We start from the raw sequence: 24,148 nt of genomic DNA on the forward strand, positions 1-24,148 counted from the left end.
ATATTCTTAACATCATAGCCCTTGCTCTGTTTTGATTAATTATCTAGCATAGCACATGGTCTGTTTTTACTTTGTATTGTAATACATTGTATTCTGAATGTTTCTGTGCACCATCATAGTTCTATTTTTGCTTGTACTTTATTTTTTAACCAAATTTTATAATTAAAACTACAGAAGATTTATAAAAACTGTAACTCGGTTAACAAAGTGAAATTACTTTGTATCTCTGGGTGACCACAAGACCAGTTTTAGTCTCTGGATTTTTGAAAATATATCTGCATTTCACCAGCTATAAAAGACTAAGCTAATTGTTTTGTTTTTCAGAAAGAAAGTTATAGATATTGTGAAAACTTTTTAGACTTATTTGCAAAATAAAATAAACACTTAAAATTGTGCTGTGTTCTTCATTTGTTGACTTAATATTACTGCTGCTTGTTATTTAAAAAGTAAATTTTTAAGTGATTTTTTTGATCTCACATGAAATCTTATTTTGCATTTATTTTGAGACAGCTCTCATCAGGGCCTAGGAATCAGGTTAGTTTTATATTACATTCTTAGCATGGTCTCGTGCTGTGTTGTTTGCATGTAGTTTTTGTGTTTGAAAAGTGAAGTGTCATTTAATACTGATTAACTTATCCCCATTTTGTCCTATATTTTAAATGGAGGTGTATGAGCAATACCCTAATATTAGAAACCAGTTGAGAACTGCATACGCGCACACACCTTTTCCAAAACAAAAACGAACACTGATTTCAGTCTATATACAGGCATGCTTATAGCAAACTCATTTTGGTTTCCCTGACATTTTAATTAGTAAAAATATTTTTATGAAAAATAAAAGCATAGTAGCCTGCTCATTCCTATTGGTGCCTCATTTAAAGTCATAATCCTCTAGTGCAGTAATTTTGATATAATTATGATGCTACAAGTGAAGGATTAAGACTTCAGTTGAGGAAAAATATATATTAAGGAGCTAAAAGTTTAACAATCTGGTTTTCATGTAAATATCATTAGTAGTTATAAAAAAGGAGAAACAAAAACAGATTTTAATCTGTTAGCAATAGTTGTGTTTAAATTGAATGTTCTTTGACTTTAAAGAGAGAGGTGGTCAATACACTGAGGCCCAAAACTTAGTGATGATTTATTTTTAAACGTACAATGCTTAATATTTAATGGAAAAGTTGTAATGAATATTTTTAAAAATTCAAATGAAAAAGGATTTTTGTTTGGACTGAAAAACTTTAAGTGTTTTTAATGCATCAATCAGACAATACAACTAACTATCCTGTTGCATTATATAAGCTCAGTGAAATGCAATAAGTACTCTATATAATTAAGTAAATTAGATTTTATAACAAAATCTGGCTCAATCTAAGATAGTATTAATAAGGTAATGTGTTCATTAATAACTAGATATTTTTAAAAAGGATTTCAATCATAACAATGATCTTATATTTTTGTATAATCCATAGTGTGTATTACTGTGTATTTATTTGTATAACAATAGCACTACAAGCCCTATTGTGCTAGGTGCTATACAAAGAATCATAGAATATCAGGCTTGGAAGGGACCTCAGGATGTCATCTAGTCCAACGCCCTGTTCAGAGCAGGACCAATCCCCAATATACAAACACAGAACAAAAAAATCAGTCCCTGCTCCAAGGAGCTTACCATCTAATTATAGAACAAGAGACAGCAGATGAATATCAACAGACAGGGAGTACAAGTAAACAACAAGATATTTATTGATCAGCATGAAAGACTGTGGTTGCTGCACACTAGCAGTCTCGCCTACAGCAGCTGTGATGTGAGGACGGTAGGAATACCAATAATGTTGTCTAACACGTCTCTTATAACAGCCTGTCTTCAGTTCTTATAACTTTGTCAATTTTTAACTGCTTTGGTTGAAATATTCCATTCTTAGTGTCTGCTTCAGATTTTGTTTTTGAAAGTTTGAGCAAAAATGGTTCAACTGTTTTTCAGTAACAAGGCTAGTGAAAAATAAATAGTTTTGCCAGTATTTATTAAAAAGAGTCTGAGTCTTTTGGAATGGCTCTAGTGCCTCAGAGCTCTGGAACAGTAATTCATGACTACCAACTGATCCCCTGCCAAATTTTGAAGTCAGAGAGGTGCCTTTTGCTTTCCCTGTGGAGTAGCCATCCAGATTTGACTGAATTATTGTCTGAAAACTGCAATTTGCACACACTCGGAACTTGCTCCTTAAGTGTTTGAACATTCTGACTATACCTGAACCTTTTGTCTTTTGAAGCAGCCACACAAGGAAACTTCTGGAGGGAACATAGGCAATACAAATATTGCTTTTGGTCAAAATGTCCTTATGGGGATGGTATACTAGTCTGGGATCCAAGTGACTCAACTTTAGCCCCACCTTTTCTACAGATGAGAAAATATTCAGTAATATTTGTCTGTATTTGGAGGAACCTGGTTTTGTATTATCTATATAATGTTCCAGGAATGTAGCTCTGAACCCTAAAATGACTGTTGGGTCAGTGTGAAGCACCGGAAGCAGTTACAAGTGTGGTTCAGAACTCTTTTTGTTCAGAATATCACTAGGTTGAATCATTACTGAGTTTCGTAGTCTGTTACCATCCACTTTTTAAGTTCTCAACCATTTTGATGATATGAATTACTTCCATGTGCAGCTATAGTAAGGCATGTATCTAAGCAGTGGCAAGGGTCCTAGACCACTGTGATTTCAGAGGTAACCCAACCAATCACCACCTTACTCTACAGCTAATTTGCATGCAACAATTTCATTGTTTGTATGAAGGAGACTGCATAGGGTGATGCATTACTTGGCTCAGTTGCACAAATCTGCACAAGACAACTAGCATACTCAGTAACCCCAAATACACATAGCCTCTCACTGCAGCACACACCCCTCGTTCACCACCCATATAAATCAACACAACTCTCCCAGCCCAACACAACATCATCAGTTTGCACAATAACCCAGACACACAGAGCTCCTCACTGCAGCACACCACCTGCACAAATCATCACAAATCTCCCAGCACAATGCCCCAGACACAAATCCACACAACCATTCACACAACACAACCAGCATACGCAGTAACCTGAAACATAAACCTTTCACTGCAGCACATACCCCTCATTCACCACCCAGACAGATCCGCACAATGCCACCCAGGCATAAATGAACACAACCAGTACGCACAATGACTCAACAGTCTAGGCTTCAGACAGATGTTTGAGGTTATTGTAAAGTTATGACAACAGCTACAAACATGGTTGAGAGTTGTTTTTGTTTAGAATATCACCAGGTTCAGTCACCATTGAGATTTGTGGTCTGTTACCATTCAGTTTGTTTTCAGCCATTTTTGGCATTTTTACCCACACGACTTCACAAATTATACCCGTGTCACAGCATGGGCTTTAAGCTAATAGTAGAATGATTACATACACCTCTACCCCGATATAATGCTGTCCTCGGGAGCCAAAAAATCTTACCGCATTATAGGTGAAACCGTGTTATATCGAACTTGCTTTGATCCGCCGGAGTGCGCAGTCCCGCCCCCCCGGAGCACTGCTTTACCGTGTTATATTCGAATTCGTGTTATATTGGGTCACGTTATATCAGGGTAGAGGTGTACTTTCTATCATAATAGCAACTAAGGAGTATGTTAAACAGAATCTGCTAAAGCTACATATTTTAAAATCAGCGGGTCTAGATTACATGCACTTAAAGTTTTAAGAGTTGTCTGAGATGCACTCCAGACAGTTGATGATCTTTTGTAAATCTTGAAAAATAGGGGAGGACTGCTATGTTATCCTCATCTTTAAAAAAGACAAGTGGGATGAACTAGTAATTATGGGCTGATGGATTTTACATTGATCCTGGGAAAATTATTGCATCCCAAAACAACCTTTCCTTTAAAAAAAAATCAAAGGACAGTAATGTGCCATTTGACATAGTTTAACTTGTCTGATTCTTGGATGTGATTATAACTTCTGTTAATAAAGGTAATTGTGTTGATACTGTATACTTAAACTTTTGTAAGGCATTAGACTTGGTGGTTCATAACATTCTGATTTAAAAAAATAGCCCTATACAAAATCAATATATACAATACATAATTATCCCTGTATAATGTCAAAATGACAAACTCATAGATCTCAAAGCGTAATTATTGGTTTAACTGTTTGTCACGAACAGGACTATACAGAGAATAAATTGGGTGCTTCTTTTTTACCCTCTTTCACATATGCAACAGCATGATAAAATTATAAACAGTAATGACATTAAAAGGCAACAAATTTTAAAATTGTTAATCAGTTGTTGCATAATTCATAACTCACTGCCAAAGAATATTGAACCAAAAGATAGACTTAAATTAAAAAAGGATTACATTTATATAAGACTATTACACTTACCTTTTTTAAATTCTTATCTAATTTAACAAACTTTCTGGAATAAAAACCAATCATTTGCTGCCTAGTATTGGAAAGAAACTTCCCTCCTGAGCATATTTACTGAATATTTTTCCATCGTGAGGATTTATCCTCTGAAGCGTTAATCAGTATTTGAGACAACAAGATGCTGGACTAGATGGACAGTTTGACTGGATCAAATATGGCTGTCTGTGTTTAAGGGATGGGAGGGATAGCTCAGTGGTTTGAGCATTGGCCTGCTAAACCCAGGGTTGTGAGTTCAATCCTTGAGGGGGCCACTTAGGGATCTGGGGCAAAAATTGGTCCTGCTAGTGAAGGCAGGGGGCTGGACTTGATGACCTTTCAAGGTCCCTTCCAGTTCTAGGAGATTGGTATATCTCCAATTATTATTTATATTTATTATTTATGTCATCTGTTTGTATAGTCATGATACATCTTTAATTTATAATCTAAAAAATGTAGAAAAGTACCTATATGTTGCAATTTAATGCAATACAAAGTAAATTAGGGAGAGAAGATGGATATTTTTTGTGCTTCTGTCCTTTTTGTTTTGCAATCACTTGCCACCTCTACTGTGTAAGAGCCGCTAGGCCAAGGATATTTTATCCAGATGGCCCTTTACTTACAAACAAACTGTATATAAGAAACCTGCTGTCTCTTGTGAGCTGATGCTTAAAACAACAACAACAGAAAGCCCTCATGTTTATTCTTAGGTGTCTTTGTTGCATTCTTGTTTTTAGGTTGGCTTTTGGGTTTTTTTTGTAGTGGGCCCATAGAAGAAATGCTGTCAGATTCTCGTTGGAATAAATTTGGTAATAATCAGTAGCCTGGCTTCTCTTCAAAATATTGGCTGCACTGAGTAAAATTGTGAATATCATTATGTATTATATCATTATATTATGGATCCTTTATATGTGGGATAAAGATAGCTAAAAATGCACTGGCCAGATTACAGGTTTTGGATGCCAGAATCTCATCAGCTTTATACATTTAATTGACTTCTGGGTTAGTTATTCTGGATACCAGTAAACCAGGGTTTTATTGTGGTTCATTTTACTCATGCTCTACCAATTGTTAAATAACTTTAATGGTACAGCTGTTAGAACAAAGACGGGTTTGGCAAGGACAGATGGCAATGCAATATGAGCCTGAAGCTATTTTCTTCTCCTAGAATAATGTACAGTACAAATACTGTCGAAACAAATATTTTCTGCAGTTGAAATACTCCTGAAGTGTGAGCATTTGTAATTGTTTTCTTCATAATAGTATTTGTGTGTTTCTGATCTTTTGCACAAATTTAGACACTTGGGCTTTGTTTCTCCCAAACAATAGATGGAGACAGAACTCCTTCCCACTGTATGAGATGCATGTAAGAAATTTTTTTAGAATAGCATGTGTATAAAACTTGCACATGGTCAAGTCATTGGGTTATGATTGTTTCAAAAATGGAATTTAAAAAAAAAAACTTCTGAAGCAAAGAAATTTCCCCCTATTTGTTCCTTTTCATTTGTCAAACATTGTTCATTTTCTATAGTTTTGCATTATATTGTAATAGTCAGGGATGTTTAACTGAAGGCCAGGAAGCAGGTACTCATGTAGGTCTTTAAAAGTGGCTTTTCATATGTCAGAAATATAATCATTTTTAAAAGTTGATATTTTTTTCCCATTAGCTCATATTTAAAGCAAAATAAATTGAGGTTAAAATAAACTTTACATTCTTGACAACTGGAAAGATATGTTTAATGATGTGACATTAACATCACGATAACCCTTCCTAGACTTTGATATATTGCCACTATACATCTCTGGCACCACTATATTCTTTTAAGTACCATAACAAAGTGATGAACAAAATAGTTTGATAGGACAAAAACCCCAAATGAAGGTTGGCCTCTTGTGTGCTCTTAAGAGGGTAGCCTCACTTACAGCTTTGCTGCCCCGCTAGAGCCCTGAGAGAGATTGAGTTCTTTGGTCTGTACCAACATCTATGGATGTTCAATGGAGAGTGAGCTGGTGAATGCCCCAAGTTTATTCTCTTTTGCTGACAAATGGAATCAGCTGGTCTTTCTGATGTGTATCTTTTCGGTTGTCCAGCTTGCAACATGTGGCCCAGAGATAAAAAGCTCTTTCTCATTACTCCTCCCCCTCCCTCCCCGAATAGTTGCTATTTGAGAAGGTGGGGCTGTGCCAGGGAGCTTGATACAAACTCAGTGGAACATAAAGTTGTAAGACTTTTTTGCAAATGCAAAAAGAGTTACAGTTCGTGGACACTAACATACTATCGCCCATAAACAATAATAAAGTAAATTGAAACGTCTGTGCAGTGGATTATGGAGAAAACAAATTGCTCTTCTCTTCACTGAAGGGAATTAGTTAAAGTTTTTAATCAATTTGAATTAAAACTTTGTTACTAATTAGTCCTGTCTATAATTAAGGTTAAGTATAAGTAGTACAAGTTCAAGATAATCAAATCAGTTATGAAGCCTTGAAATGATTGTGTTGTAATATAATACACTAAATAGTAGAAAGAGCAAGTAGAGGAAAAGGCAAGAATTTTATAGTCTTTCCACTGGAATAAAGATCACTTGAAGGACAGCCACGAGCACACAGTTCATGCATTACTGACTTGTGAGAACATAAGAATGGCCATACTGGGTCAGACCAATTGTCCATCTCCACCAGTATCCTGTCTTCCGACAATAGCCAATGCTAGGTGCTTCAGAGTGAATGAATAGAACAGGTAATCATCAAGCGATCCATCCTGTTGCCCATTCCCAGCTTCTGGCAAAACCAAGGCTAGGGATACAATTCCTGCTAACCTGGCTAATAGCCATCGATGGACCTATCCTCCATGAATTTATTTTGTTCTTTTTTTTAACCCTGTTATAGTCTTGGCCTTCACAACATCATCTGGCAAGGAGCTCTACAGGTTGACTGTGTGAAGGAATATTTTCTTTTGTTTGTTTTAAACCTGCTGCCTATTAATTTCATTTGGTAATCCCTAGTTCTTGCGTTTATGAGAAGGAGTAAATAACACTTCCTTATTTACTTTCTCCATACCAGTCATGATTTTATAGATCTCTATAAAACCTCCTCCCCTCCCCCCGTCGTGTCTTTTCCAAGCTGAAAAGTTCCAGTCTTTTTAACCTTTCCTCATATGGCAGCCGTTCCATACCCCTAATCATTTTTGTTGCCCTTTTCTGAAACTTTTTCAATTCCAAAGTATCTTTTTTGCAATGGGGTCACCACAAGATGTGGGCATACCACAGAGTTCTATAGAGGCAATATGATATTTTCTGTCTAATTATCTATCCCTTTCTTAATTATTCCCAACATTCTGTTCACTTTTTTGACGGCCGCTGCACATTGAGTGGATATTTTCAGAGAACTATCCACAGTGACTCCAAGATCTTTGAGTGGTAACAGCTAATTTAGACCCCATCGTTTTATATGTATAGTTGGGATCATATTTTCCAGTGTGCATTACTTCGCATTTATCATCATTGAATTTCATATGCTAATTTGTTGCCTAGTCAGCCAGTTTGTGAGGTCTCTTTGTGACTCTTTGCAGTCTGTTTTGGATTTAACTATCTTGAGTAGCTTTGTATCGTTTTCAGATTTTGCCACCTCAATGTTTATTCCTCTTTTCCAGATCATTTATGACTATATTGAATAGGACTGGTCCCAGTACAGACCCATAGGGGACACCACTATTTACTGCTCTCCATTCTGAAAACTGACCATTTATTCCTACCCTTTGTTTCCTATCTCTTAACCAGTTACTGATCCATGAAAGGAGCTTCCCTCTTATGCCATGACAGTTTACTCTGCTTAAGAGCCTTTGGTGAAGGACCGTGTCAAAGGCTTTCTGAAAATCTAAATACACTATATCCCGTGGATATAGTTAATCACCATTGTCCACATGCTTGTTGACCCCCTCAAAGAATTCTGTAGATTAGTGAATGGAAATACAGTAGTTATGACTTAAACCAAGTTTAGCTATATTGCCAGCATATTATAGAAATGTAATTGATTCACAAAAACCACTTACTTCTGGAATCCAGTAAGAGGTTATAGGAAACAACATCTTGGACAGTAGGCTGTTTGGATATTACCCTACCAGAGCTAGCATGTACCAAACATAGCTTTCTTTTAGATGAGCTTGGATTGCACACAGCAACAAACATGCATGCTTGGTTATAGATGCATTTTGAGGATATGTTTCCACAGTAGGCTGTCTATGTGGCTGCTGTTCGCCTTTCCCAGCACTGAAGAATATATCAAGGATGGACATACTGTTCAAGGAAAAAAACTGTCTTAGCTTAAAATTTGCTCTCCAAGATTGGAATGGCAGTAATTCTGGCCACCTTTTGCTCATAGGCATCCTATCATGACCATTTTGGTGTCTAGAGAAGCTATGAGACTACATACATATACAATCAACGTTCAGTTGTCAATTTAAAAAATCCCACCCCATTCCTCTCGAGGGGATCGGGGAACTGGGAATGGGTAGGCAGGAATCTTTCTGATAATTTCAAAATATGCTTTCCTCTGCAAAACCCCCCCAATCTTTTCCCAGGAAAATCTAGAGAAAACCTATTACGCTGCTTACTTAGCTAGTAGCTGTGATATCCACTTAATTCACCTCTATAGTCTACTTGTATGGCTACTTCTATTTTTGGGACAGCCTTGACGTAGGGGTTCAGCAGACCAGTATAGGAAGCCGCTATTCCCTGCTCAATTTTAGCACCTGCTTTAGACATAGGACTGTTGTCAAGTTCCTTTTCCTCAGGAGTAAATGGTGCTGTTGTAGTACATTGGTAATTCTATTTCTTTCTCAGGAGAAAAAACAGCCATGTATATACTCTCTTCTTTCCTCCTGTACGCTGCTCTCTATTTTGTCCTTCACCTGTGATTGGCCAAGCTCTGGGTACACACAGTTGCACTAGATTAACTGAAGATGTGATTTCAAACCACTTTCGTTGAATTGGTGCAATTCTGTGTATGTATGCTGTTAGCTTGCCGCTCTACATTTTAGTTCTCAAAACCCATTGCATGCTCAATATTAAAAAGTTCTGAAAGCACCTTTCTGTCACAGTTCAAGGCAACTGAACCTGTATTCTCTCCCCCCCACACCCCAATGGGCCAGCATGGGCTACTGTTAAGCATCTGACTCCCCAGCTGTCACCTCACTTGGGTGGAGAGACATGTCTCTCTCCCTCCTGACCAGGATATTTTTTGCCTGTCTATACTGTGAATTCCTTAGCAAGTCAGACTGCGTAAACAGGCATGCTTTGCATTCTCCTCAGAAGCTATGAACAGCATAATTGCCCACAGTTAACCACACCGCTTTTTCTAAGCAAACACATTTATTCTTAAAGTGGAAACATTACAGGGAAAACATATTAAAAACAGTAAAAGGACCTGCATGCTAGTAAGTTTACCAGAGGTCACCCTTAAGTCCAACAGGGGCTCTGGCAGGAGATTAGACCTTCAGATCCCACACTGTGGTTACAAGTTCATAATATCTTTTGCTCAGAACAAGAACATCCATGAGTATGAGCGTTGCTCCTTTATACAGATTAGGTCTTTGATCTGCAGAGACTGTGAATAGGTGATAAACCAGACAACGGTCCCCTCTTCAGGGTGAAGTTTCAAAAGGTCACAGTCTTGTGTCTAGGATACTGTACATTGTTCAAATAGTCCTTTTGAAACTCATAACACTTCCCAGGGTTTACAATAGTCATGTCTCCCCCCTAGATAAGTTGCATAAGGTCCCACGATAATACATAAACATTTGCATTTTCAATTCAGTGAACTCTTTAACTTGAATTAAGAAGGCTTAATTTAATTCAGTAAGGTTTGTCCGGGATAGTACAGAAATTATACCATATCAATCACACGTTTAAACATGAGTCTCAATTTGAGCATGACTGCTAAATTTCTGGTGAAAATGAATGACTGTTTTACAGTGGTGACAAAAATAGAAGCAAGTGTATTGAATAAATGAACGTAGGAGATATGTGAAATGTATATTGATGGGTAGGTTAAGACAGCACTTTGTCCCCCAAGTTGCCCTGTGGAAGGTCTTACACTGAAGCAGTTAATTGCATGGATAATACATTTCTCCTGTCTCATATTAAATATACAACAGCTCTTGAAACTCACCTTCCTTACCTGGATGATTAAATGTGCTAGAGGATAATTGTGCTGTGACATTTTGAACTAGGAATCGTAGAATAGAAATGTAGGGCTGGCAAGGACCTCGAAGTCATCAAGGCCAGCCCTCTGTGCTGAGCCAGAACAAAGTAAATCTAGACTATTCCTGACAGCTGTGTCTAACCTGTTCTTAAAAACCTCCAATGATGGGGCTTCCACAACCTCCCCTGGAAGCCTATTCCAGTGCTTAACTATCCTTATGTTAGTTTTCCCAATGTCTAATGTAAATCTCCCTTGCTGAAGATTAAATCCATTTCTTGTCCTGTCTCCGGAGGACATAGAGAACCCTTGTTTACCATCCTCTTCCAAAATGTTAAGGGCTGTTATAAAGACTATCAGGTCCCACCTCTATCTTCTTTTTTCAAGACTAAAGATGCCCAATAGTTATAACTTTTCCTTATAGGTCAGGTTTTCTAAACCATTTATCATTTTTGTTGCTCTTCTCTGAGCTCTCCAATTTGCCCACATTTTTCTGAAAGTGTGGTGCCCAGACTTGGACACAGTACTCCAGCTGAGGTGTCACCCATTCTGAGTAGAGCAGGACAATTACCTCCCTTGTTTTACATATGACACGCCTGTTAAATGCACCCCAGAATATTCGCCTTTGTTGCAACTGCATCACGTTGTTGATGCATATTCAATTTGTGATTCACGATAGTCCCCAGAGCCTTTTGAGCAGTACAACCATCTAGCCACTTACTCTGCATTTTGTAGTTATGCATTTGAGATTTTCCTTGTTACGTGAAGTACTTTGCACTTTTCTTTATTGAATTTCATCTTGTTGAATTTAGACAAATTCTCCGGTTTGTCAAGGTCATTTTAAATTCTAGTCCTGTCCTCCAAAGTGCTTGCAACCTCTCCCAGCTGCTTGTCATCCACAAATTTTATGAACTCCATTATCCAAGGCATGAATGGAAAATATTGAATAATATCAGACCCAAGACAACCCCTGCAGAACCCCACTAAATATGCCCTTCCAGTTTAACAAACCATTGATAACTATTCTTTGAGTACTATCTTTCAACTAATTGTGCACTCACCTCAGAATAATTTCATCTAGACCACGTTTCCCTAGTTTGCTTATGAGAATGTCATGTGGGACTATGTCAGAGTCCTTACTAAAATCAAGATCTATCATATCTACTGCTTCCCCCTTCTCCCCCATCTACTAGACCAGTAACTCTGTCAGTGAAGGAAATTAGGTTGGCTTGGCATGATTTGTTCTTGACAAATCTATTCTGGCTATTACTTATAACCCTATTATCCTCTAGGTACTTGCAAATTGTTTAATTTTTTCCAGTATCTTTCCAGGTATCGATGTTAGGCTGACTGGTCTGTAATTCCCTGGGTCCTCTTTGTTATCCATTTTAAAGATAGGTAGTACGTTTGCCATTCTTCAGTCTTCTGGCACCTCACCTGTCTTCCTGGGGTTCTTGAAGATAACTTTTAGATAATGTTTTCACCTCTTTGCTCAGAGAGCCGAGAAGTTCCAAGATTGCTTCAGCTAGTTCCTTAAGTACCTTAGGATGGGCCCTGCCAGTTTGAATACATCTAATTTATCTAAATATTCTTGAACCTGTACTTACCCTATTTTGGCTTATGCTCCTTCCCCTTGTGTTTAATATTAATTGTGTTGAATATCTGGTAACCATTTCCCTTTTTAGTGAAGACAGAAGCAAAATGGACATTAAACACCTCAACATAGGTACATACAGTTGCTTGGGACAAATCTGACACTCTCCTCAAGAGTGTGAATCCATATGAACAGTTGGTTCAAACACCATCAACCATGTGTTTTTTGCAAGAAATGAGCTTTTATGTAGAACCTGCATTATATTATACTACAGTTGCACGATGCAGTGTTTGGCTGAAAAGAGTGTATCATACCTTAAAATTGAAATGATGCCTACTGTTACCACAGTCTAATTTATATTACAGGAGCAACCAAAAGCACAAATCATGATTGGAATCTTCTTGTGCTAGATTTGTACAAGCACATAAAACGACATTGTCCAAACTCCTAAGTTTACAGACTAATTCAAGACATAATAAATGAGTGGCAAATTAACAATAGCAGGAGAGAGGGAAGGAGGAAAAACAAGAGTAATAGTAATGAAAAGATGGGGCTTTTTTAGGCTGACTGTAATTCAAGATTCTAAATAAATAAGTAAATCAGTTGGAATCATTAAACAATTGTGTGGAGTGTGTGTAAAACACTGCAATGAGTAGATGGGCTTCTGATTTTGTCAGTCCAAATTGAATGTAGAATTTGCCTACTTCTGTTAAGTAAAGTAATCAGAGACAAGGTAGGTAAGGGGTATTATCTTTTATTGGACCAACTGTGAAAGCTTTTACCTCACCTGCCTTGGTGTGTCATATCCTGGGACCAATGTGGCTTACAGTAGTACTGCAAATAAGTAAAGTAATCTGCTGCAATGGAACTGTATACCTTACATAATTTATGTACACCTATAATACAATATTCATCGTATTTTTATACCACAATTTTTGCTTTGGGAATGTACTAAAATGTAGAGGGGTTTGTCTACATTTTATGTTCTGATAAGGTACCAGTTAAATCTGATTATGGCTCTTCCTTTAAATGTATCACTCATAGCATCTCTGCCATATTTTATAGTTTCTACATAGAGTGATTTCATTATGTATATGTATCTGTCCAGACAGTTTCTCTCTTGCCAGTAATTTTTTAATTTCCTTAGGCTGGTAGAAAATAAGGGCTTGTTCACACTTGCAAATGTATTGAAATAGCTGTTCCAGAATAATTATTCCAGAGTAGTTATTTTGGTATAATCCCCCGTTTACACATTAATTCTCGTATGAGTGCCTTTTTAATTCATTTATTGCAGAATGAGTATTCACACAGGGGCTTAGACCAAAATAACTATTCCCGAAAATGTCCAAATGTAGACAACCCTGAAGATAAAGGAACATACTCTGTGTGCAGCTTCCAGGCAGTTTCACGTCTACTCCAGCTGGAGCAAAGATGCGTTCATTCTGGGCTGATCTACACCGGAATTAATGATCATGTTTTAACACTTGTGAATGCATCAGAAAGTTCTAGTGTAGACAAGAATACAGTCATAATAATAATCATTTTAACTGGTCAAAGTTAACTGTAGTGTCCTTGTATATACTAAAGCTTTCATTTGTTAGTAAATGTGTTTTAATTCAAATGTAGATATGCTTATATACAGTACCTCACAAGAATGTTATGAGGCTTACTTCACATTAGTTTACTATGTGCTTTTTGATATTTGGAACTATGGTGCTTTAACCCTTTGATCCAATCTGTAAGAATTTTAAGTGTTCAGCATCCGATAAGTGCTAAGTAGTTGTTTATAAGCATTCATAGGTAAGTATCTTCCTTGGAATTTCATCATGCTAAATGAAGTGTGGGTGTCTTGGGGCAAGTTGGCATGCTTTGTATGGTTTTAGTTAAAGTACATTGAATGGTTGGTAGCCATACTACTAAGGCAGAAGAATATGACTGGAAAGTGTTATGCTGTGTACTTTTACATGGCTACATGTGTTTGGGAGCTACCTTGGGACTTGCACATTTCAGGCTGTGTGCTTTTAAGAAAGCTGCAGAATCTTAGTACACCTCTACCCCGCTATAACACGACCCGATATAACACAGGTCCGCGTATAGCGCGGTAGCAGCATGACTCCGGCAGTGCTTTAAAGGGTCTGGGTCTCCGGCTGCTGCGGGGATCCCCGGGCCCTTTAAATCCCGCAGAGCCCTGCCGCTGCTACCCCGGGGCTGCGGCAGCAGGGCGCACCGGCAATTTAAAGGGCCTGGGCTCCCCACAGCAGCCGGAACTCAGAGCTCTTTAAATCACCGCCGGAGCCCTGCCGCCCCTACCCCGATATAACGGGGCTTAGCTATAACACAGTAGGGATTTTTGGCTCCCCACGACCACATTATAGCAGGGTAGAGGTGTACTAAAAAGAGATATTGAATAGTATATTAGGGGTTTGTGCTCCATCCCTCAGCATCTCATTCTTTGTACTGCAGTCTCAGAGAACGCTGCTTTATTTCCTTCTCAAAGAGTGAAGCAAACATGGCTACTTCTGTAAGGGAGAAGATTAAATTGATATGTAAAATGGCCCAGAATGAAGGGTTAAGTAAAAGCAAATATACCTATGTGCACAAGGCTCTTGTCAAGGTTGGGGGCAAATGAGATTTTATTTGAATGCCTGGAGTCTTGACAGCTAGAAGAGAAGCAATCCTATTCAAGACTGAGCTGTAATTTTGTATAATTTTTCCTAGTTCACTGCTGCTTGGATTTTTAGCTCTGTTTCAAATACTATGTATTCTTAGACAACAGTGCATATAAACTAGTGGCATTTGTATTTTGTGTATAACATATAGTAGAATTATTTTGTGCTTTATATTTCAGTGATAGACGTTTGCTACAACCTGCTCAGGTATGTGACATTTTCAAAGGAGTTATATTGGTCATCTGCTACTTCATGATGCACTATGTTGACTACTCTATGATGTACCATCTGATAAGAGGACAGTCTGTCATAAAACTCTACATCATCTACAACATGCTGGAGGTAAGTGCATTGGCATCAAAAGGAAATGTCAAAGTATGCTTTCTTTCAGGATATCTAATATAACATATTATTATGACTTTTGTACTTTGTACATCTCTCTCATATAGTAAGTAGAAAGATGTTAAACCTCAAGGTGGACTTTAACATATAGTAAAATAGATGTAGACACGAAAATATCTATAAGAGATGCTTCCATAAAAAAGGGCGCAAGAACTTTGTTATACATCCTCTTTCATAAATCTGTTTCCTGTAATGCAGTCAGAGTTAATTAAGTTAAATAAAAAATGAGGAAGAGAGAAAATGAGAAATAGAAAACAGAAGAGACTGAAACGTGAAATGCAAGAGTCAGAGACTGATAGTTTGAAAAAATTATTTGAAATAGGAAGAGCTACTGAGAAGGTTTTGCCCACTAGTGGCAAAATCCTATGGAAGAACAAAGAAAAGGCAAAAGGTAGATTAAATTTATCTGTTTAATTTTTCTTTTTAAAAATGCGCCTTTTAGTATGCTTAAGCTTGTCTACAAAAACCGAAATCAGTACTTTCAACCTCTCCTAATCCATACCATCAGAGAAAAGTCTGAGTGCATGGATAGAGTTTCTGCCATGAGTTTAGAGGAGTGTTAGAGAAACAGGGGAGGGAAGCAGAGAGATAGAAGGTCTGTAAGGTAAGATAAAGGGAAGTCCTGTAAAAACGTATTAGGAGTTAGCTCTGTGCCCTCTTCAGGTGGTGTCTCACCACTGTCACTCCTGCTCTAGGATCCATGTCTCTCCAAGGACCATGGCATCCTCTTCAGTCACTTAGCCCTTTGGCAGTGCCACACACCTTGCTACCCCCTTCCAGGGGACCTGTAGTCTGCTGTTGAGCCACTTCCATTAGTGGCTACTGCAGCGTATTGTCTGGCCACCTCCTTATGGCCCCAGCATCCTCTTTGCCCTTGCCTCAGGGACTCTGCCTGCAAACTCCAGCAGTCAGCCAGAAGCTCTCTCTCGCTCCCCCCTGGTCCCTGCTCGCAGCACTGCTCTGTCCTGGGTGCTGGCAGTTCTCTCAGCCCTCCAGAGGCACAGTCCTTCCTCCCTGGGCTCCCATCAGAGAACTGCCCTCCTCTGTCCTGCAGCTCCCTTTTTATATGGGCCTGCTTGGCCCTGATTGGCTGCTCTTTTCAGCCCTTCTCTAATTGGCTGCCTCTTGCACAGCCTCCTTGGTCTCTGTTAACCCCTTGGAGCCCAGTGTGGGGCAGGCGCCCCATCACAATCTGTTTTTGTATTATTCATTATTAATATAAAGCTTTTGGACAACTGTGCTTTTACAACTGTGATTTTCTTATCACTAAAATGTAATGAACAATAGTAAATAACATTTAAGAAAATGTAGTTGGATAAGGCTTGAGTCTGACCTCAGATCTGCATATCTGTAGCATGTAAGTGGCATAAAGTGTTTAAGGGGATACTACAGCCCCTGTTGTTCTGCCAGGATACTATAGTGTTCCTAATAGTCCTTGAATAATTAGTATGATACAGATGTCTAACCAACCTTAGAGGATTATTGAGATTGGGCCGTGGTTTGTCCAAAATCTGGAGATTTTGGTTCTAGACATGAGTTATTCCCTACTGCTGTTTGAAAATAATGAATAAGAAGCACATTTCATAATCACAATATTAATACACTTCCTGAAATAAGCAGTGTGTGAGAGCCACCTTGGATGTTTAGTTGTTAAGGCTTTCTTGCCTTGCAAATGATTTTTTTTAAATTACTACTTTTAAATAATCTGGAAATCAAAATGTAAAATTCAGCACTCTGAAATCATGTGGACTGTGACATTCTAGGAGATATTCATCTACATACAGTTTCTTCATCTCTGACAGTATGAGTGATCATGATTTAGTAAGTAAATCCAAGTATGGTACAATTTTTTTAATGCTCAAAATAGTTCATTTCATTTCAGTTTAACTGTTTCAAAACACTGACCAAATACAGTGATGGCTACTTATTACAAATTGTAAAAGGAGACTTCCGTATTTTGCTCAGAGAAGCAGAAGGCGTGTGTCATCCCCTCACTGAGTTAACAGGGAGAGAGTTTGAGAGTGGCTTTACCTGAATCCAAGCAGAACCAATAGTGCACTTCCCTGCTCGAGAGCAAGGAAATAGTTTCTGCTGATCTGAATTCTGTGTTCTGATACTGCTCATAGCTACTGTAGTTAGCAAAGCAAACTCCCTTTAATTTCAGTGGAGAAGGATCCAGCTGGAAAGTGTATTGGATTTCTTTGATCTGCCATGAATAACTTCATGCCTGGCAGAGCAGGAAAAGAGATTTCTGCAGGCTTTTTACAAGCCTAAATCACTGAAGAAAACAGAGGGTCCTAGGTCCCACTCAGCACACTTGCTGAGAGCATGTTTCCATTTTACCCAAACACAGATCTGCCACTAGTAGTACTCCTTTCAAGTTGCCCGTATAGGAATAGACACTTTTTAATTTTTTTTTAAAAAGGCAATAACCAGACTTACATTTGTATCAAAATATACTTAACTCAAATTTCTCATTTTGAAATTTTAATTTGGAGAAACAATTAGACTGACAAAGATGTTTACAATGATGTTTTCGGCTATCTCTGTGTCAGAGAAAATTGTCCTGCAAATGGATTTGATAGAAATAAAAAACTTCCAAATAATGTGCTGAATGCCACCCTAATAACCAGGCTAAGGGGTGCGTTCAGCCCAGTTGGCTTAAAATGACACTTTTCTTTTTTTAGATTCAGACCCACCGGCTCCTGCTCCTTATGAAGCCCCAGCGTGTGTTATGCTGGTGACACAACATTCACCATGGAACTCTACTGGAGCCTGGAGCCGGCATATAGGGTTTAGGTAAGTCCACTTTAAAAAACCCCAACAATATTGCGTGGTGTTTCTTTGTTTTATACCCTAAGAGATATAAAATATAAAAATGTTAAAAGAAAAAACACCTTTTAAACCCCCCGCAATATTGTGCGCAAAACCAAACTTACCTGACTCCTTAAGTATTCTATAGTGGGTGCCACTTCACCAAAGTGCATGGAGCTGGAGCAAGAGGTTGTTGACCACCTTCACTGAGAAAAGTAAAAAGCCGAAAACAGTGCCCTTGTAAATGTCCTTTTGAATGAATCTAATTTTTTTTCTGATTCAAAATTTCAAGCTGCTAAATTTGAAATAACTCAGAGTAGGAGATTCTCTTGTCATAATGCTGTGAGGGTAGCCAGTTAATACTAAATGCTACTCTTAAGTGTCTTCTTTGGGACATTCAGCATTTAACTGTACCATTTGCTGTTTTGGTCAAATCTTCACCTTTAAGTTTTTTAGTGGTACTAAATAATGAGTGTTAGCTTGAGAGTTTGTTGAACTTTTCTAATTTCTGTCAGAAGTTGCTCTTCAAAAGCTGTTGTTACTCAATTTTTAAAAAGTTAAACAAAAAAAAAAAAGCATTGAACCCTGGCTAACTTTACATTGTTCTATGAAAAACCTTTTAGTTAATTGTGGCAGTACTTGCTTGTATATCTTCTGTTCTGCTCTGATATTACTGCTTATAGCCTTTACTAAAGTTGTCATTTTTAGTTTACAAAAGAACAGCTGAATGAAGCATTAATCTTAATACATTTTATGACAGTTTGTTTTTTTTATATCATGATCTTACAGTTTAATAAGGAATGGTAATATATTAGTGTTGTCGTATTTATCTGTTTACTTGGGTCAGACTTGTAAGAGATGGAAAATACTTATTAATTCAGCCAGACATGCTCTATGAATATAGAATTGTTCTCTAAAGTACATCCTCCAGTGCTTTGTTCATTTTAATTTTAAATATTCCAGACTTGTATGTATGTGCTGGAGGAGGAGGTTCCATCAATTCTCTTCTGAACTGCCTTCAATTTGGCAATATCTCCAGTTGCTGAGAACTAAATTTAATCATCTTGACCTTTCTTGCTGCTGTATTGAATAGCAAACTTGTGTAATTTGCTACATGTGATTATTACTGCGTTCCTTTCAGAATTGTTGCTTTCTGGGTTCTCCCTCCCCCATTGCATATATATTTCGGATTGCATTTCCTCAGATGCCTGCAGTTTTCCAAATCCATTCTCATGTTATGTTCTACCCATTTTTCTAATCCCTCTAGATCCCTTTGTATCATTTTTCTGTCCTCTTTGGTATTTGTAATTCCTTTAAATATTATCTGAATTTGTGCCATTCATTCTGTGCTCCAGGGCATTACTGAAGATGTTATATGAACAGACCAAATGCCAATCTTTGCCGTACCCCTCCCAGACATCTCCTCCCTCTTCCCCCATCTTGATACTTTGCTGTTTATCATTACCTTTTCCTTCATTCTTTTAAAATATTTGGAAAAAATGAGGTGCAGGCTGACTTTGTGGCACGATAGTGAACATGTTGATTTGTGAAAGAAGTTTGAATTGCAATCTGACACTAACCACAAGATGCCATAGCTGCAGTTTGTTGCCAGGGCTCAGGATTTCATGTCCTAAGTACATAAGAATGGCTATACTGGGTCAGGTCTATCTAGCCCAGTATCTTATCTTCTGACAGTGGCCAGAGCAAGATGCTTCAGAGGGGATGAACAGAACAGGGTAATGTCGATCATCCATCCCTGGTTGTCCACTCTCAGCTTCTGGCAATTGGAGGTTAAGGGATATCCAGAGCATGGGGTTGCATCTCTGACCACCTTGACTAATAGCCATTGATGGACCTATCCTCTATGAATTTACCTAATTATTTTTGATCGTTATATGTTTGGCCTTCACAACATCCTATGGCAACATGTTCCATGGGTTGACTGTACATTGTGTGGAGAAGTACTTCCTTTTGTTTTAAACATGCTGTGTATTAATTTCATTGGGTAACCACTGATTCTTGTGTTATGTGAAAGGGTAAATAATACTTCCTTATTTTCTTTCTCCACACCATTCATGAGTTTACAGTCCCCTATCATATCACCCCCTTAGTCATGTCTTTTCTAAACTGAATGTTCCCAGTCTTTTTAATCTCTCCTTGTATGGCAGTTGTTCCATACCCCCTAATAATTTGTGTTGCCTTTCTCTGTAACTTTTCCAATTCTGATCTATCTTTTAGAGATGAGGCAATCAGAACTGCATGCAGTATTCAAGGCATGGGTGTACCATGGATTTATATAGTGGCATTATGATATTTTCTGTTTTATGTTTCCCTTTCCTAATGGTTCCTAATGTTTTGCTTTTTTGACTGCCATGATGTCTCCCAAGATCTTTCTTGAGTGGTAACAGCTAATTTAGACCCCATCATTTTGTATTTATACTTGGGATTATTTTTTCCAACGTGCATTACTTTGTACTTATCAAGTAGGTGTCCAGTGCCTGAGGAAGTCCTGTGAAAGAGAGAGATGGTGGAGTTAGGGAAGAGTAGACCATTTAGGAATATGAACAAGGCAACTGTAACATAGTATTGGGAAAACTTCGCAGTGGAATGATATATCCAAAAAAGGAAAATTATATGAAAAAAATTGAGCCTCTAAGGCCCTTTTTGTGGGTTGAGCTTTAACTATTGCAATGTATTAAAATGTCTTATTTTAATAGGAGAAGCACTGTTTTAAAATATTAAAAGGTCTCTCTCTTTAGGTGGCCGATCGCCTGTTTTCCTCTTTTGGGCAAGATATTTTGGATGCCCTTTATTGGACAGCTACTGAACCTAAGGAGAGAAAAAGAGCTCATATAGGTGTGATTCCTCACTTTTTCATGGCAGTGCTTTATGTCTGTATCCTTCTTTGCTTTTTGTCAGAATTAATTGCAACAATTTTCTTTAGCTTGTTGTACATTAGATTAAAGAGTTTCTCAGTAAATTAAAATAAGAATAATTTTAAAACAGAATTGTGTAAAATTATTTGAATATGTTTCTGGGCTTGCCTGAAATTACATGTTCACATTCATTTTCAGAATAAGATTTACAGTACTTCATTTTTTAAAAGTGACTTGAAACACTTTTAACCTGCCAAGATGTGAGTTAAGGGTTGTATTTCTCATGCAGCAATTGATGATCTTGCTAACACCAAAAGTGGAGCAAATGGAAACAAATGGACTCTGAATGAATATTGATTGTGCTTACACTTAAGTATTTTCTCACAAGAGGTTTTTAAAACCGCACTTTTACTATCTTCGGTACAGCATAATTGCCCTCCTAATTTGAAAATATTTGTTTGAAAAAATATAACTAACAATTATTTTTGCTTCCCTCCTCCAGCTCTAGGTTTTTTTTTCTATTTTGTCACTAGATTAAATACACTCATATATTGTATTTCTCCTGATGTTGCACCATGCAACACAGAGTTGTTCTTTAACTGAGGAGGTTGGCTTGAGGTGCCCTTCAGCGAAGCTTGTCTGTCAATCTTCTTGACTTTCAAATTGGGTTATAGAAGCAAGAAACTTTATAAGGCAGAAATTCATATATTCTTTATGGTAGTGATTTCTAATGTCAATAAACAATGGGAGTGGTTCTTATTTCTTTGTCATGTTAAGTAAATCAAGGCAGAAGATTTTCTTATTGCATGCAAATGGGTTGCTAGACTTCCGTTTGTTGATATATGATGAATTGGGAGAAGAGGGCAATAGATGTTTGTCTCTTCAAAAATAATTAAGTGCAGTGTTGTCTGCCACTTAGCCATGCATTTTTCCCTATTGAATTCTATGGGCCCATTACAATCTCCTGCTCAACTTCCAGAGAGGAAAGAATCATAGAGCCATAGAAATGAAGGTCTGGAAGGGATCTCGAGAAGTCTTCTAGTCCATTCCTCTGCACAGAGGCAGGACCACGTATACCCAGACTGTCCCTGACAGGTGTTTGCCTAACCTGTTCTTAAAAACCTCTGGTGATGGAGGTTCCCCAACCAACCTTGGAAGCCTATTTAAGTGCTTAACTATCCTTATACTTAGAGAGCTTTTCCTGGAATGTTTCTTGGGGAGGGAAGGAGGCATATGAAAATAAGGGGAGCCCCCTCCTGCTTATTTTTCCTCATTGCTTTATTATTAGACTTAAATTTCTTACTGCTTCTGGTATTTCACTGGCCTGCTTTTGTGGCAGCTCTTCTGGTGACATTTTTTCTCTGAGACTGACAAGATGTGGTGTCCCTAACCTAGATCAACAAGAGGTACAGAAACCAGCAGCAGTAATGATAGATCTAGAATTACTACATGCCAGTTACAGTGTGCAATGTAGTTGTTACACACTCGGACTCCATCATCTCAAGTACTTTCAGGCTATATTAACATTTCTCTTACGTGATGACATTGGGCTCTTTCAAAACAGGAAACCTTGATGCAGCCTGGAACATGACCTGCAAAAGAATGCTGTTTCTATCAGAGTAGAATGAGCTGCCTAGTAGAGGACTTCAGTGCCTTAACTTAATACTATGTGATTAATGTTGTAAAACGCTGTGGTATATTACAAGCATGCTGTGGAAATATAAGCAGTTCTGAAACTCACAGGTTAGAGCATAAGAAATTGCTGTAACTTAGAATCTTGTTACAGTGCTCATGTAAAAAATCATATCAACACACTGATGAAATCCTGGCCCCATTGAAGTCAATGAGAATTTTACCTCCGCAAGTACTATATAACTACTAATCTACTCCACTAATTAATTTTTCAATGATGCATGAAATATTTTTGTATTTTCTATTAATTTTGAGGACAAAATAAGATCTTTGTCTGAATTTTTTTCAAAGTTTTGGATGATGCTAATATAATACAATACAGAAATGTACTTTTCAAATGTCATTTTCTTTAACACTGCTATTTTCAGTCTTGCATGCTATTCTTATAATGGTCCAAGCAACAACACTTAATGTAGCCTTCAACTCCCACAACAAGTCACTGCTTACCATCATGATGTCTAATAATGTAAGTATGAAGTAAATTTGATTTTTACCTCAGAGTAATAAGCAAATGCTCGTAAATGAAAGAGATGAACAAGTGACACAGTGCATTTTAGCATCATTGTTCCACAGGACAAATTTGTAATGCTTAGAGAGTAGTATAACTTCATAATTTAATATATACCCTCAGTTATCCTAAACATAGCATCTGAATAAATTTAAGTGTTTGATTATCTTTGACTTGCAATTAAAAAAAAATTTAACATTCCATAGCACATGGATAATCTGTAATGAAGCTGTTTGTGTTTAAAATTACAGTTCGTTGAAATAAAAGGAAGTGTTTTCAAGAAGTTTGAGAAGAACAATCTTTTTCAAATGTCAAACAGTGGTATGTATATTTACATAGGTCAGAAAAATATTGCTAATTCAAAATTTGTTGTTATTTCAAGTATAGTCTTCCATTATGTTTATGGTATTGATATAACAGCTATTATTTTGAAGTAGCTATTGAGCACTCTGTATTTCTGTTAATGTAGCCCTGAATTCCAGATCACCTCATTACTGCTTTGTTTAATAGGACTAAACCAAGAATTCAGTTTTAGGAACATTTATTTGCATAAATAACTGTTTGCACTTTAGTATCTAAATATGCCAGGAATCTGTCTATGCATTGTCTGTCTACTTAAATACACTCTCAAAATTCACACATTTAACCTACTCAAATACCATTTAAGTTTATTGCCAATTTCAGAAACCTCTGGTAGACCACTATATTATTAAATATCACTTAATATGTGCCTTGTTAGCAAGTATTCTGGCATCTTTGCTATGTTAGCGATCACTGGGGCTTATGTGCATATCACAATATCATGTTTTATTTTGGTAAGCAAACAATGTAGAAATAAATGTACTTTGAGAGAGTATATTATGAAATCATGGTAGTTTTTAGAGCATGTCAGAAAGAACCATAGATCTGCACGTTAGATAAAATTAAGACCACAAGAGGTTTAGGTCTTGTCTATGTGGT

General features: G+C 37.4%; 1 protein-coding gene across 4 annotated transcripts in view; it reads left to right on the forward strand.

Moving 5' to 3' along the window:
- TAPT1 (transmembrane anterior posterior transformation 1) overlaps positions 1–24,148 on the forward strand; it is a 117,420-nt gene that overhangs the window by 40,354 nt on the left and 52,918 nt on the right. For 2 of the 4 annotated variants that reach the window (XM_045018845.1, XM_045018847.1), the window contains 5 exons: positions 511–534; positions 15,076–15,238; positions 20,872–21,007; positions 23,049–23,146; positions 23,440–23,509. In XM_045018845.1, coding sequence (XP_044874780.1) covers positions 511–534; positions 15,076–15,238; positions 20,872–21,007; positions 23,049–23,146; positions 23,440–23,509 — 491 coding nt within the window. The remainder of the gene's footprint in view (positions 1–510; positions 535–15,075; positions 15,239–20,871; positions 21,008–23,048; positions 23,147–23,439; positions 23,510–24,148) is intronic. The other 2 variants (XM_045018846.1, XM_045018848.1) reach the window with 1 other exon arrangement.

The sequence above is a fragment of the Mauremys mutica genome, chromosome 5 (assembly GCF_020497125.1).
Source record: "Mauremys mutica isolate MM-2020 ecotype Southern chromosome 5, ASM2049712v1, whole genome shotgun sequence".
NCBI lineage: Eukaryota > Metazoa > Chordata > Testudines > Geoemydidae > Mauremys > Mauremys mutica.